Below are 15,620 nucleotides of genomic sequence, written 5' to 3'. Positions count from 1 at the left end.
GTAGCGCTCCTGGAGAAGGTTTTCTGTAACTATTGCAGTGTCAACTAAATAATATAAAAACTAATAAAAGTGTCAGTGCTATGATAAAGCACGAGGAGTAGGCTGGGCCACAGCTTTGTACCTGAAAGTTTTAAATAGTTAATGTCTAATGGCTTAGATTGTTTGTAGTATTTTCAAAATGCGTAGTTTTTTAAATGTTTTTGGCTTATACACATTATGCAGAGGTAAGTGCCCTTCGGTCGTCAAAAAATATTGAGTGTATTATTCAATTTTGCAAGTATAAATAGTTTGTTGGTTGAATAAAACAATGATCAAATATATAAAATAAAAGCTATACATGTAATAAGAATCGGCATTTACTTAAAATATCTTTTTTTCTATAACTCCATGTATCTAAAAGTTTCATATGTTTTAAATCAACCCACATTATAATTGTGATGCTTTTGAAAATTTTTGCTTTTTATTTCGTACGAAAAATTTAATTTAATTAAACAATGGGCTAATAATAAAAATTAAACATGTTCTACAGTGTTTGACCTTAATGAAAGTATCAAAGAATGACCTGGTTCCTTCAGAATGGATATTGAATGTAATGGGTTCAGATTTAACTCAAATTTTGATTCTGGAAATTTAGGAAAAGTCGAATATGTTGGAGAATGTGGTTAGTTTTGAATTAATAAAAAGTTTAAACATTTTAATTTTCTTTGTTTAATTAAAATAGGTTATTAAAAATGTCATTTACTGTGCATTTATCAATTTTTTTAGATTATTCACTTGAAGAAAAAACCTACGAATTTAATGTATGGACAAGGCAAGATTGTGCTGGTACCGAATTCGTCAATGGAAATAGAACTTGGTTTTATTTTGGAGTGACAGGTGATTTTTTGTTTTTTATCGCCTTTCTTTATTTAAAATTTTGTTTACAAGAATTTTTTAACTTTTAAGAGTCACTCTTTCAAGTTGCGCACGAGTAATTCTAGTACTCATTTACAATCCGCAGCAATGCTTGAGAAAAATTACTCTTTTTTAAAAAGGATTACTAACGAAAGTAAAAACCTTTTATATTATGTCTCAGGCCCTCCGGAAATATGTTATATCAAACTAAACATAGTAATGAATAAGCAAAGTAAAATGTACGGCCAAGGTATGGCTCCTGTTTACCGCGTACTTCCAGGACAGCCACAATGGGAACGTATAAAAGAACGCCCTACATTTATGGTAAATGGTATTCAATTATGTAAACTTTACCTTTTTTTCATTCCTTTAGTTAACAATTATTTCTTTTTTAGGGCTCAAATGGTAATTTTTATTTAACTTTTTACCATCAGTGGACAGAAATACATAAACCCAAAACAGTGGTTTATTTTGCTTTCACATATCCATTTACATATAGTGATCTTGAAAGTTTTCTTGATTCATTGCAATTTTCAAGGCATAATGCAGCAGATATTTGTATGGAACCAATATCGTACGAGAAAATGAAAAGTAAATTTTATTTTTATGTTTTCTTAATTGATTAATATTTATTTTTCTTTTAAATTTAATTTTTTTGTTTACAGCATTTAGTCCAGATGATATATATTTTCACCGTGAAGTATTGTGTAATTCAATCGAAGGACGTAATGTCAATCTAGTCACTATTACTTCATTACACAATGTCACGCCAGTTAGAGAAATTAGATTGAATAATTTATTTCCTGACGAATCTTCACCCAGGCCTTACAGATTTAATAAAAAGGTAAAGAGGTAGAATCCTTCCAATTTATTTACTCTGATTAACCATTAACTGGTGCTTCCATCTCTTAAGTTTTTATCTTTCTTTATTTTTCATTATTATTGATCAGGATTAGCTAGATAAATTTAGCAAGATTGGCTGAAAAGTAAATGCACTTCGAGCTATAGATATATTGTAGCTCCCTTCGCTGTAAATGTGTGCAGCTGAGTGAGATGATGAGCTAAAATTTAGGTTTTGATTAGCCAAACCTGAATAGTTACGCAACCCTTAAATCTCTGCATACTCTGTTGTTTGAATAGTGCAGATTAGTACGTGATGTTTATATTGTTTGACTATCTTGTTAACACAGTCCTTGTATCAGTAAAATAATTGGTTTCTAGTACGGTTTTACATTTTTGATAATTGCCAGCAAGATGCAGTTGCTTTCAATGAAAAGGTATTTTTAATTTGGTTTTGTCTTCCTTGATGAAAACGGATGAACGGAAAATTTGTCAAAGCAATTGCTACTCTCACTTCAAAGTTTTTATGAAATGAATCTTTCATTATGATCTAATAGAGACTTCCCAGTAGATAGTTTTAAAATGGCTTTTCAGAGAGTCATTATTTATTAGAGTAGATGTTTACATCATTTGTGAGCTTGACTGCGAACTCTTTTTTCCTTTAGGTCGACTTAATCCAAACAGTAAAACCTCTGCGAACTTTTATATATTTTATGAGTGTTGGGGCTATAGTGACTATTAGGTTTGTGTTGCTATCCCAGCGGAATCGCTTATGTCTCTTAAGCGTGGCTCGCCCCTTGAGGGAGTACTTATGGTGAAAAGTTGGATGAATTTAATTTTGTATGAGTTAAATCTTCTTATTGCTTTGTTCAATCAGTTTTGTTTGTTAATAGGTAATATTTTTAAGCGCAAGGGTTCATCCAGGAGAAACTCCTTCAAGTTTCGTTTTAAATGGCATGATTAATTATTTAATGACTTCAGTGGATATGCCAGCTAATATTTTACGAAAAAATTACGTTTTCAAAATAATACCCATGTTGAATCCAGATGGAGTATTCCATGGGAATTACAGAACTGATACTCGTGGAACTAATCTTAATAGAGTATATAATAATCCATCACTTATCTACCATCCTTCTATTTATGGAGCAAGGTATTTTTGCTGTTTCTTATGTTTATTAATTTAACTTATTTAATGCTTAAATTAACCTATACATTGGACAAGCAAGATTTTACATTTAATAAGCATTAATAGAATAACGTAGCATTTCCATTTAGTGAAACATTCTCCTTTCGAATAAGTGCTTGGATACGAAATATTTGATCATATCATTATTTCATGTTCCACAGTGTACTTACCATGAAATTCTAAGCGGTTTGCATCTCCCATCTGTTTCAATGATTGTTACAAGGTTCTTGAAATTTAAGTTCCACTTTTTACAAAGTCTTCGAATTATTGTGGTTTGAAGAAGGTTAATTACAAAACATTCTTGAGAAGATGAAACTTAAAACGTCTGAAGGGCAAGCCGCTCTCACCTGTGATGTTGAAATATGTGGGAGAAGTAGGTGAAGAACTTCTATTTAAGGTTATTATAAATTTGTCTGGCAAACAAGAAAAATTCAAAAGAATTAGAATAAAAAATAAAAATAAAAGAAATAATAAAATTTGTTATTCTTTGTGCTATTGGATGCTATCATAAAAACTTGCAAAAGGAAAACTACGGGAATGCACCTTGGCCACTGGAGGTTACAACCTGTATTATCCTCATTCTTTGCTTTTGCGAACGACTTAATTTTCGTGGCAAACAGTTTTATTGAAAAAACTTCAAGAACAATTATTTATCTGGAAAGACGAGCTTGAAAGGAAAAAAACTTGGCAGTCAGTTTACAGAAAACCAAATGTACGTTAGTGTCAAGAGCATCTGATGTGGGTGTGGATATGGGCTTCTTTCGGCGACAATTGTCAGTCGTTCAGCGAGAACAGGAGGCACCACGAGTAGGCGACTATCATCACCCCCCCCAAATAGTATTTTACATTGGGCTGTCAGACGTCGTATGGCCGAAGTAGCCATTAACTGTGAAGGCGTAGGATAAAAAAAAAAGGCCTGGATATATTCATAAAGGGTATGAAAATCTTGTAGAAAATGGAGTGGGTAAATTCTCATCAGTACCTTGGAGTAATTATAAACAGCAGAAAAATTGCTGAAGAAATAAATGAAAGAATATGGGATATGTCCCAGAGGAAGAAGAAGAAGAAGGATCACCTGGAAAGATAATGTTAAGAGTACATCAGTACATCATTCTGGTATATTACTCCAATTTTGGCGAAGAAAGAAAGAAGAGAATCAGTAAAAAAAAAAAAAGGTTGTAAAATAATTTTATTTAAAATTTATTAAAAAGTTCTCTAGATTTTCACGATTTTCTACAAAATGGTACGTACCTACGATTTCCCTAACATACAAGAAAATATATTGCATAATAATATTAATAATATATTACAAAAAATTAACATAATGAAGTTTTCGTGAAGCTGTGATATAAAATCGATCTAATACCCTTATTTTCAGTAAAAGTTGAGGAGAGGCAAAAATTCTTATTTACATATTAAATCATTAATTTTATTACGTTATTATTATGCAGGGCTCTCTTATTATATCATCATTTTGGAAGGGAAATATTACAAGTTTCGACTGCTCCTGTGTGGGATCCTTACATAGATTCTACCAAGATTACAAAAATCGAAGACGGTGTCAGCGATCTTTCTCTAGAGAAGCAAGGCATAGTGAAAAGCTCCGAAAATTTGGTATGTTAGAAAACATGTTTATGGTAAAAAATTGGGTAAAATATAATTTTTGTTATAAATCTCCGCCCTCTTATATTTTTTTTTTCTGAAAACTGCTTAAAAAGTGCTGGCATGACTACTAGAGTGAAAGGTTTTTGGGTCTGTAGGTTTTCAATAAAGTTGGGTATGATGTCCCTGAAGCGAGTTTTAATGAGTACACTTCGTACTTTAATTGAAGATCTTGAAATAATAATGGGTACAATTTAATCCCTTGAATTGTTAATTTGTTGGTTACGCATTTTGAACACTCCAAGTACTCTAACATATATGTTAGCATAGAATAGTATTGCAATTAACCTAATTCCCAACCACATTGAGGTTTTGGTCGTTGTGGCAAATGTAAAAATGGTTTCTCATAATCTGAATACGATTAAGGAGCAGATTTAAGCAATTATTTTTGTAGATAAAGTCAAGTCATTCCTAAATATCGTTCTAATTTCTCTAAGATTACGTCGCCAAGAGTCTTGCATCATGATATGTTAAAAAACTATTTATCCAGTAAAATGTAGAAAAGCTAGTTTTATGTAATTAACAAATGCATGTAATTCGATGTCTTGTAATTATATTTCCTTCGTAGCTTTGGAATTATATTCACCGCAGCCTAAAAAAAATTATTTTTCCCCTACTGCAATGTATGAACTGTAAAAATGAACTTCACTCGTATGTTCCATAAATCCTAATTCATGCACTCGTTAACCACTCTGTTAGCCCAAAATACACTTAGTGAAAGTGTTGATAGACATTGGCAACAAAAACAATGAAGAAGACTAGATTGTAGTTAGTAATGGAAGTTACTATAAATGAAATCTACGGCGTTCCAAAAAATTATGTGAATAGTAGTCAGAATTTGTGCATAGAATATAGGAGTATGTAAAATGTTTAGTGATTAGTGAAGTGAGTAATGATGAGATGAAGGCGAGAGTGTTCCTGTGCTTTACTAGAGATAGTTCAACTAACTATAATCAACTCTGCAGGCTCTATGTGTAATGTGTGATTGTTAGGGCTGTTAGTACAAGTATTTGTGTTGTTAGTCTGGTTACCCGCAGGCTTGCTGAAGAAGTGGCTAGTTCACTTCCCTCTACGGAACTGAAGAAAACTAAGAACTTGGATTTGATCATTTTCCTGAGGTTAATTTGGTATTGCGATTTGCAAATTTCAGAAAGTAGAATTTTCGGCAGAGAAACAAATAAATCCACTTTATTTAGCGATTTAAAGCGATGGTTGTTTTCACATCAGATTTTTTGTTTTGATCTTTGATTCGCGAAAAAAATTACCTCTAAACAAATTTATATATTAGGATTCTTTTTGAAAATTAACTCTGCAAATCTGGAGGCTTTACCTTCATTTGGTTTCAAGGCCAAAATCATATTATACATGTACAATTGTGTAATGTTAAGCAAAATAGTTGCTAATTGCTTCCCATCACGACACTAGATCGATTACTTGCTCGTGAAGCTCAGCAGCTTAGATTTGCCTGCTTAAATAAAATCTCGAGCACGTAGAAGATATTATTTATATCTTCTTGAATATTATACTTTTTTTTTTAAATTATTACTTCCTACTTATGATAAAAAATATTTAATAACTTCCATTTTTTCCTACAACCATTATTTTCACCAATGTGGGTATCTTAAGAGGCGATAACATTTTAGTAGAATATTCTACTATGTTGGCGATTAGTTTTACATTTTGTGTAAATATATTTACACATGTTGGTGGTTGAACTTATTTAAAATTGCCTTAATTGCCTTTTTTTTGATAAAATTTAGTGTTCTATAATTGTCATCTGAATCATATTCAGGATTCCAAAAGTATTACTGCCGTGAGTAACTCGAAGAATTATATTGGAGATTATCAACCGGAGAAAAAAGAAGATGATTCCTTGCATGTTCCAGGACGTTACGGACCAGAACCATTGGAATCGGGACTCTTTCTTTATATTGACATGCATGGCCATGCTTCTAAAAAAGGTATTAATTTTTAATTTTTTGTACCCTTATAAAAAATTCAGTTGAAGCTGATATTCAAAGTGTTAAAATGTCCCTATTAATGAAAAAATCAATTTAAACAATAATTAGTAAGCCTAAAAAATAGTTATTGTTTGACTTTCTTTTACAACAGGTATATTTATGTATGGAAACCATTTCAAAGATATATTAAGCAACATTGAATGTAGATTATTGCCAAAACTAATATCAATCAATTCTCCACATTTTCATTTTGATTCGTGCAATTTCTCTGAGAGGAATATGTTTACGAAGTATGTAATATTTTTAATATATATATATTTAATTCTTTTACTGTTTATACTATATTTTGAAAAATCTAAGTTAGTGTAATAATGAGTTAATTGGAATCTTAACTAATATTATTGTATTTTATTTATAATTAAAATTGAACATGACATTAAAATATTACAGGGATAAAAGAGATGGCAGTTCGCGTGAAGGTGCCGGTCGAGTAGCCGTTTACAAAGCTACAGGTTTAGTTCGTAGCTATACTTTAGAATGTAATTACAACACGGGTAAGAAAATGAATTCAGTGCCACCACTGCCTCATACATTAGATAAAAAAACGCCAGGCACATATACGAATCCACCGAAATATACGCCAGCTATTTACGAAGAGGTAAGATACTTTTATTGGTATTTATAAATGAAAATCAACAATATGGTGTTTTTGCAACAGATATAAATAAAATAAATAAATTATCTTAATCTGAAATTTTTATTAAAAAAAGTCTAGGTTACCGGTTGTTCATTACGCTCTAGACAGGTAGCATATTATTTGGGTTTGAGAGATAGATTTCTTATAGAATGACTCCTACGTGTACCTTTGGCAAGCTCTTCAGTTCCTATGCTGATCAGAGAGATTTAGGCAGGATTGCTAATTTTATCAATCTTTATGGAACGGACGGTAGGCTAGGAACCAGAGAGATGATTTTCATAATCCTAACTGCGATAACCTAGCTAAGCTTTTGGTGGCAGAGGGAGAACAATAATCAGGCATATTTGAAATCAATAGACAAGGGAGGTAATTGATTCTAGAGTTTGAATTTTGTTTTAAACCTCTACGAATCATTAATTCATACTAGTTAATTTAATACTAACGAGAATTAATAAGATTTTTTTTTTTTTTTGTACGAAATGCCTTTTGTGTGGTCCTAACTCTTGTGAAATTTTAAGAGAGTGTTATCGTATGTGATGCTAATAAAATCGAGTTTAAAAAAAGTTCCTCGACAAGAAGAAGTACTCAATGGATTGTTTACTTTCACGAAAATGGTTCAAAAGCACGTGTAATCATTAGTACACTTAAATTCATAAGTTTTTATTATTTTTGTTACAAAAATTCGTGTTAGGTCTGTTGTCGTAAAGAAGTAGACTTCCTTGTAAAGTTAGATTTCAGTTAAATGTACGGATTAGCGAACTGTATAAAGTGTTAGTGAATATGGCCCAAACGTTCGGTTTTAAGAAAATTGCTAGGTTAGAGCATAGTAATAAGAAAAAACCTTGTAAGTGTTCGTTCAAACTCCATTTTTTAAGTGAGTGAAATGAATATTTTCTCCTTTTTTTTTTTTTTTTAGACTGGTCGCCAAGTTCTTGTTTCTGTATTGGATATGAACAATTTGAATCCATGGTCACGAATAAGCCAATCACAGTATCGTACTTTAAATTCAATAAAAGAAGCATTAAGATTGAGAGTATTATCTGAAGATAATTTATCACTGCATAGAGAAAAAAATCGTGGTTTTCACAATAAGGTATGTTCAAATTCGACTACTGATGTTCACATTGATCATTGCCAAATCAGCTGACACCTAAGGTGAGCGCTGTGCTCACATCATCCTAGCCTCTCCATTCACTGAGGTTACCACACATTTAAGTCCATTAGGGTATTTTCCGAATTTATTGTTTTGTTTGTATATTAGGTGTACTGTTTCTTTAGAATACTTTTTTGTTTGTTTAATTTTTCGTTTGGATTTTTTTTTCTTCTATAAAAATAAAATTTGTTTCTGATAAATACTTAATAAATTTATATATATTTATTACAAATTTGTTTGGATTAAAGTTAATTTTTTGTAGACATTTTATAAATGTTGTGTTATTTGATAAACTGTTCGAAAACTTATTACGTTCCCTTTGTTTTTGAAATTTTAGGCATGTTAATGTTTGTTTTTTCTTTCTTTTATCGTACGGGGGAAAGTTTTTATTTTAAAATTTTGATAAATTTTTACATTTTTTGTACAACTGTCCAAGTTCTACGTGTCCAAAAAAGTTTTTAAATATATATTTTTTCCCCAAACCAGTGCAGTATGTCAAGCGTTTATTTTTATTCACTTATATAAAATACTAATCAGTTTATCACTTTAAACTACCGGGTAAAAAACGTTGTAAAAAAACATGAACGGTATTATTATTCTTCAGCTAATATTGATTTTATCTATTAAATGATTCACCATAACTGTTCGGATTTAGTGTTCGGAGACTTTTTAAACAAAATCAACTGGTTATGAAAGCGTCGTCACCAGATTAGGGGATTCCTTTAATAAGAAGTTCGAGAGCATATTATCGATGCTGTTTCTTATTTGTTGGCACCTCGTTAAAACATTGACATTTCACAGTATAAATTATATAGTGTCCATCATCTATTGTACCATTTTATTGGTGGTTTTCCAATTCGTTGGATTCATTAATAAAGGGGTTGGGTACTTGTTCAGATAGTACAGAACACAAGAATAACAGAACTAGATACTAGGATATTTACACTAATAGAAATTTTTTATCGAAAATCTAGGGGGGCATGGTTACTTTTTCATACTTTTTTTTTATTATTAGATACTTTTAGTGTAATTAGTGTCTTAGTGTAGTTGTGCCAAGTTGTTTTCTTCCCCTCAGCAAGTCCTCGATCTCAAAGTCATGGCATAATCAGGTTGTATAAAGTCACTAATATGAACATAAATTAAATTTTATAAAAACTTAATATATTAAGATAAAATAGCCAAATAAAATGAACGTACATTGTTAAAAAGAAAGAAGATATTTTTAAGCCCTGTGTGATAACAGATTCCTCCGATAAATGACATCATCTTCCACTCCCGTAGAATTCGTAATATCGTTCGAGAAGGCACAATTGCATAAATTGTAAAAATTGAATTAATAAGGCAGCTGCCTCCTTCACAATTCTCTGAAAAAGTCACTCCATTTGACCTTTCTTCTCTTTTCTCTTTGATCTTATAAGTACTTGATAACTTATTAATGCCATTGCGGTATTATGTAAATATGGTCAGACTCCTCCTGGAGGTTTTCTATTTATATATTTCTTACTTGGAATAGGGTATCCTATCCCCAAGTTAACATAATGCACATATTTAGGTGGTGAGATTACTCAATCTCAGTTTTGGATTGCCTCAACTCTCCTTGAGTGAATTGGACAAAGATACTTAAAATCTTTCTTATTACTGTGATCACAAAGTCAATTGTGTGCGCGTTTCTACACTTCTTTCAGTTTTTATTTTAGCTGATTTATTATTTTTTCGAAATTTTTGCAAGTTTAAACCTTTCTTTTATTATATTCATTTATTTCATGTCAGTATTAATACTTCAGAAGAAGTTCATTCTTCTAGTCTAGAGTTAGCTTTTCGCTTGGTTGAAGAGTTCAAAATTCTTTCCATTGTCTCTACTATGGAAAAAACATGTTCTCAGTTACCTCTTTTGTTGCCTTCTATATCTTTTTTAAAAGCGTTGGAAAGGCCCTGCGTAATTCCGAGTAATTTTTTTTTTGCATACATTCAACTGTTCATGGCGAAATCTTATTCGTATAAATTTAAAATGCTTGAAAAAAAAAAAAAAATACAGAAAAAGAAACCTAGTTCTTAATGTTTTTCTTTGAATCGTGAATTGAATTAAATTAACAGAACATTGTGAGACTGATCTTTTGAAAAATATTTCTCGCTCGGCATACTGTGCGAACATGCAAGCAAGGTCTTAAATAATACTTTATTGAGGGAAATTTATATACATATGTATATATCCCCTAAAACAGTTAAATATTAAATTAGTTTTATAAATTGATAGATGACTAGCTTTTTTGTTTTTGATTATAGATTATTTTTGGGTGTATGCTAGAAAGCTTTATTTTCTGTTTTTCCATTTCTCAAATCTGAATTTTGCATTCATTGTAATGTATATTTGATAAAAATGCAATTATTTTTAATGCACAATTGCCATAATTAGAATGAATCAGTTTTTGTTAATGAATTCTGTTACAAGATTTTTTGTACGAGTTTTTGTTTTTCTGAATATTTATAATAAATTATTATTTGCACTATTTTGCACAAAGTATTTTGAATAAAATATTGTGTTTTACTTATAAAATGTTAGTAGCTGCTTAAAAAAAAAATAATAATAACACACGAAAAAGCATTCATATATTTTTTTCAGATCTACGATTTTCTTTGCATAATTGTTTTCAAATGCAATCAAATTATCACGTAAACTTATTTGGACAAAAAAAATCTGTGTTAATAACTTATATATGCAGAAATGAAAAAATAAATACCTCTAAATTGATACAGTTCAAATAAAACAAATGTACTGATTTTCTATTAGCTCTAATATTTTTATATATGTGAATTAAAAGCAAATATAAGTTATTAGATGTAAATATAATAATTGGGGCCAAAAAATATTATATTTAGCTTATTGATCCCATTTTATTTACTCAAAAGAGTTTAATAGTTACGACTTAACTGATAAATGTTGCACAAGATCTTGTAAGGTTAGGATTTCTTTTTCTTACAATTGAAATTAGACAGATATTGGTCCGAAAAAATATGGAACTTATACAAAACTTTGCCTTCTCCATCCACGAAAATTTATGTTTAAATGAGTAATTTTTAAACATATAAACTGTAAGTTTCATGGCAAGGTAAAAATATTTAGTAGGAAATGGGTATACTTCAAGTAAAAATTGCCTACTAGATGTGCTCTTAGAGAGTTTATTTTCAACAACTAACTATCATATAAATATAAGAATTTTTATTAATTTGGATTCCAATTTTGACAAATGTAATTAATTATATACCTAATAATGTTTTTCATTACATTCATTTTCAGACACACACACACACACACACACACGTTAATTTCTGCTTTCAAAAATTGTCTTAACAAACAACACTGATTATGTCGGGATTTACATACGTATATACATGAGGTTGGCCAGGTAGCTCCTGGGTTAAGCTAGTCTGAAGATATGTTTTGTTCTCCAATAAACAGAACTTTTGAGACATCCAACCTCTTCAAGCTGACACATACGAAATGATGTAACCTGTTCTTCCTGAAAAAAACCTGTTGTCATCAAGTTTATGCTGTACAAATATTTCCTTAGCCTTTAGTGGCTTTCCCAATGGCTGACATCATCCAACTCCAAGGTTTACTGGCCTTTTTGGAATAATACCGTTGCGAACTTGTGAAATCATAATTTTAAAGTTTTTCGTCTGTCTCTCCATCTTAAGATCCCAAAACTACAACTAGTTACATAGGCTTACCAAGATATCACTCCTTTAATACTCCATTCACGAAACTTCTGAGAAATGTTATAGCATGAACGTTCAGTAAAATAACTTCAGAGTAGAGGATCAATTCGTTTTTTCCCAAAAATTTTTCTCTAATTTTCATGGAGAAAGATGGATACGTTCAAAGAAAAAAATTCTGCTATGAGGGTTGAAAGATCAGTAGTAAAAGTATCGGAACATTGGGGAAAACTCAAGGTTTTCGTATTCATTTATTTTCAGTTATTATTTATCGAAAGGTTATTCATGTTATATATATGTAGCTAATTTCCGCAGTCATTTATTTTTCGCGTTTTCGTCTTTACGCTTTGCCCATTAATTTCATTTATTGTTAATTGTAAATTTATTTAATTTTTTTTGCAAAAACTTCTATTGTGATAAGTATGTACATATGTCGGAAAAACTTATGAAAAATCTCTTCTAGAGTTGTAATCCGTTCACTTTATTTTACGTATCAATCAGAATAGTAAATAAATAGAAAAATTTTGTTGTAATAGTATGGCTATCTTCCCAAATGGCGCTGATGAAGAATGGAACTTAATTTTCGCTAAAATTGAGTATGAATACCCTGACATTAAGTATTCAGTCTACAGTCTTGAAGTTAATTATAAGAATATTCATTCATTTCTAGTTTTTTTTATGAAATTTTAGTACTCAATTAGATCCTTAGGATTTTTCTAGTTTTCTGAGTTTGTAAGCAAATAAATAAATATATTTCCCATTATTTGTGGTGTTCTTATCGTTACGTTTATCCTAATAGTGTTTATAATTAAATTAATGGAATTAGTGGCAATCCTAGTTAAAATTAATCGAATTAGTCGCAGTCTTAGTTTTAGGGATACATTTATTTGAAAACTATTGATAGATGAAGTCTAACATATCTAAAAGAAGTTCTATGCGTTTTTCACTGTTTTAATTATTTGATGATGTGCTAACAAAAAAAAAAGATAATGTAGAATAAATTAGACGTGGTAATTAAAAATAAAAGGTTATTTATAAAATTTTTTTGGGTGTTTGTAAGGGGACAATATGTTTGCTTCGTGAGTTTTGAATCAAACACAGCTACAAGTACTCCTGTACATGGTGTAGAACAACTGGTACTCAAATCTAACAAAAAAATAAATAAATAAAAATATAATAACTTTTATGGAATTGAACTTCTTTAAGACCCATCTCACTATAGACAGCTCCATTCCACTACCATTTGTTTCATGTTAAACTTAAAAGACGACATTAAACTTGAAACACAATAGCAGATGTTCTATTCTTAACTGAACGAATAGTACGGTGAACGTTTTCAAGGCAGACCTAGGAAGGTGCTAATCCTGAAATTAGCGCGCTCTACTTTAATAATGATTTCGCGTTTAATATTCTCATTAAAGCTATGTGCATTTAAAATAGATTGACAGTTCATATGGTTGATACTCTTACCGTTTATTTATACATTTAAAAATGTTTTTTCCTTGAAGAGATGTAGCCCAATGGTTTAGCTTTCGAGGATAAATTTGCAACCTAATACAAATTTATTAGCAAGTATTATCATTGATTGAATCTCTCATAATTATTCAATTTTTATTAATGGTTCGAATTAATTTAGCTTCTTTCTGACAATAATCTTTTATAATTCTGTTTTTCGCTACCCTCGTAAAATTAGATTTTAGAAATAAAATTAACTTGAATTTTCTTGTTCTATGTATATATAAACCATAGGTTTTGTATGAAATTAGGTTTTCAGAGAGAATTCAATCGAGTTATTTATAAATATGTTAAAAACAATATTTAGCTGCTTAAAATTTGTTAGATTTCAGTTTCCTTTGCGACTTATTATAAGTGTGAAACTATAGTTTTTGGAAGTTGCTGTGATAAAATCTATGTATCACACCAAAATCAATACGGAGAAAGAAACAAGGAAGTCCGACGGCGTCAGTTAATTTAAGACGTAAGGTACAGGTGGCAACCAACTAAGCTAATTCAGCCAATTACCTGTCTATCGTACATAAGTAATTGGATTTGTTCTATTACACATTTATTATGATATAAAATGTCTCATTCTTATTATTGTCATAATTTTGCGAAAAATTCTTGGCAATTTCGCATTTACTAGTTACAATTGACAAAGGGAGCCTTCGTTTCCTATGAATCAACAAAGGCGCCAGAAATCGAAGTTTGAGAACCTCTGACTTAGACCAACTTCTTTATATACAACTTTGTGTGAGCATGAGTGCATTCTGCACAAGTCGAAAAGTTATTTTACACTCTCGCTAGACTTGGTATAAAACATTTAAGTTTTTACAAACAAAATATTTTTAGAAAAAGGAAATTAGCTAATTTTGTGGGAGAATCTTTTTAATATTTACCAGTTTTTATAAAGGTTTGAAAGAAGTCGTTTTCGTTAGGCAATTTTTTTTTACATAATTAAATGCTTTTATTTTCTCATTGATGTTTAAAACTTTTTCGGACCAATACTGCAATCTTGAGATTTTAGGACTTAAAGCACTTCCAAAAAAATTTGAAGCTCTTTTTAAGCTTCTTGAGTACACTCAACAGCTTGAAGATGAAGGGGATATTGTTTAGGTATGCCGAGGAGAGGCCCGACCATGGAAAAGGCCAAAAGCAGCTGGTGCTATTGCTGGATTAAATATTGCCAGTAGTTCAACAATGCCAACCCATAAGAAGTTACGTCAAGCGGTTAAACGTACTAAAACAGCTACTGAAACGCAATCAAGACTAGAGAAAAAGAGTACAGTAGATTCTTCTACCAGAAGATTAATACCAGAACAGAGAAGAAAGAAATTTAAACCTAAGTGATCAACAATTTGATCAAGTGATCAAAAAATTAATAATTCAAGTAATGTCTATTTAAAAAAGCTTTACGAAACTATCTTTGTAATACCTATTTCTATATGAATGATTACCTTTAAAAAAAAATTATAGCAAAAACCCGTAATGATAAAAACAGCTTCATTTTATTAGAATGTTCATTTAACACATAGGTAATTACTTATCTGTAATTCCACCGCTCACTGTTTTTGTAAAGAATTTCATTTTTTGAAAACAAAGAAGCAATTTAACAACAATTGTGCGTAAAAATACTTTTTTATAATAATTAGAAAACAGTAATTACCTATGAAAATATTAGATAAAAAGATATCCTAATGATTATAAGAAAATAATTGAATTACTAGTAGAAAATTAAAAGAAAAAATGTGATCTTTGATAGCTTTGTTAGTGTTAGCGAAATTTTTATTTAATGTTTTTATTTTATTATATTAAGTAAAAAATAAATGAGACAATTATTTATTTAGTTATAATTTTCAAATTGTGATATGTTACTAATGAATTGAAAATTGTAAAAAAAAAAAATTCTGTTTTCACTACGTTACCAAAAAAAAGTTGTTACCTTTTTCTAGAAAAACTTAATTTTATAAACTAATTGATAATTACAAAACAAATAATAATACTAATAAATGT

At 30.1% G+C, this 15,620-nt stretch overlaps 1 protein-coding gene across 5 annotated transcripts; it reads left to right on the top strand.

Moving 5' to 3' along the window:
* Nucleotides 1-71: 71 nt before the first annotated feature.
* On the top strand, nucleotides 72-15,532 carry LOC141458764 (cytosolic carboxypeptidase-like protein 5). Of its 5 annotated transcripts, none has more exons than XM_074137203.1 (13): nucleotides 73-224; nucleotides 530-661; nucleotides 766-876; nucleotides 1,076-1,218; nucleotides 1,290-1,485; nucleotides 1,560-1,738; nucleotides 2,628-2,887; nucleotides 4,375-4,537; nucleotides 6,378-6,546; nucleotides 6,698-6,836; nucleotides 6,997-7,204; nucleotides 8,160-8,336; nucleotides 14,724-15,532. In XM_074137203.1, exons 2-13 carry the CDS (start codon nucleotides 577-579, stop codon nucleotides 14,955-14,957), a joined length of 2,064 nt encoding a protein of 687 aa, XP_073993304.1. In that variant the 5' UTR covers nucleotides 73-224; nucleotides 530-576; the 3' UTR covers nucleotides 14,958-15,532. The 5 variants fall into 5 exon arrangements, with proteins under 5 accessions (XP_073993308.1, XP_073993304.1, XP_073993305.1 ...); XM_074137204.1 differs by having other exon boundaries at nucleotides 14,710-14,942; XM_074137208.1 differs by lacking the exon at nucleotides 14,724-15,532 and adding an exon at nucleotides 11,017-14,659.
* Nucleotides 15,533-15,620: the final 88 nt, after the last annotated feature.

This window comes from Rhodnius prolixus, unplaced genomic scaffold (genome assembly GCF_049639745.1).
Source record: "Rhodnius prolixus isolate KJV_2025 unplaced genomic scaffold, Rpr scaffold_5, whole genome shotgun sequence".
Classification (NCBI taxonomy): Eukaryota; Metazoa; Arthropoda; class Insecta; order Hemiptera; family Reduviidae; genus Rhodnius; species Rhodnius prolixus.
Note: the sequence above shows the minus strand (reverse complement) of the source record. Positions and strands in the feature narration are given on the sequence as shown.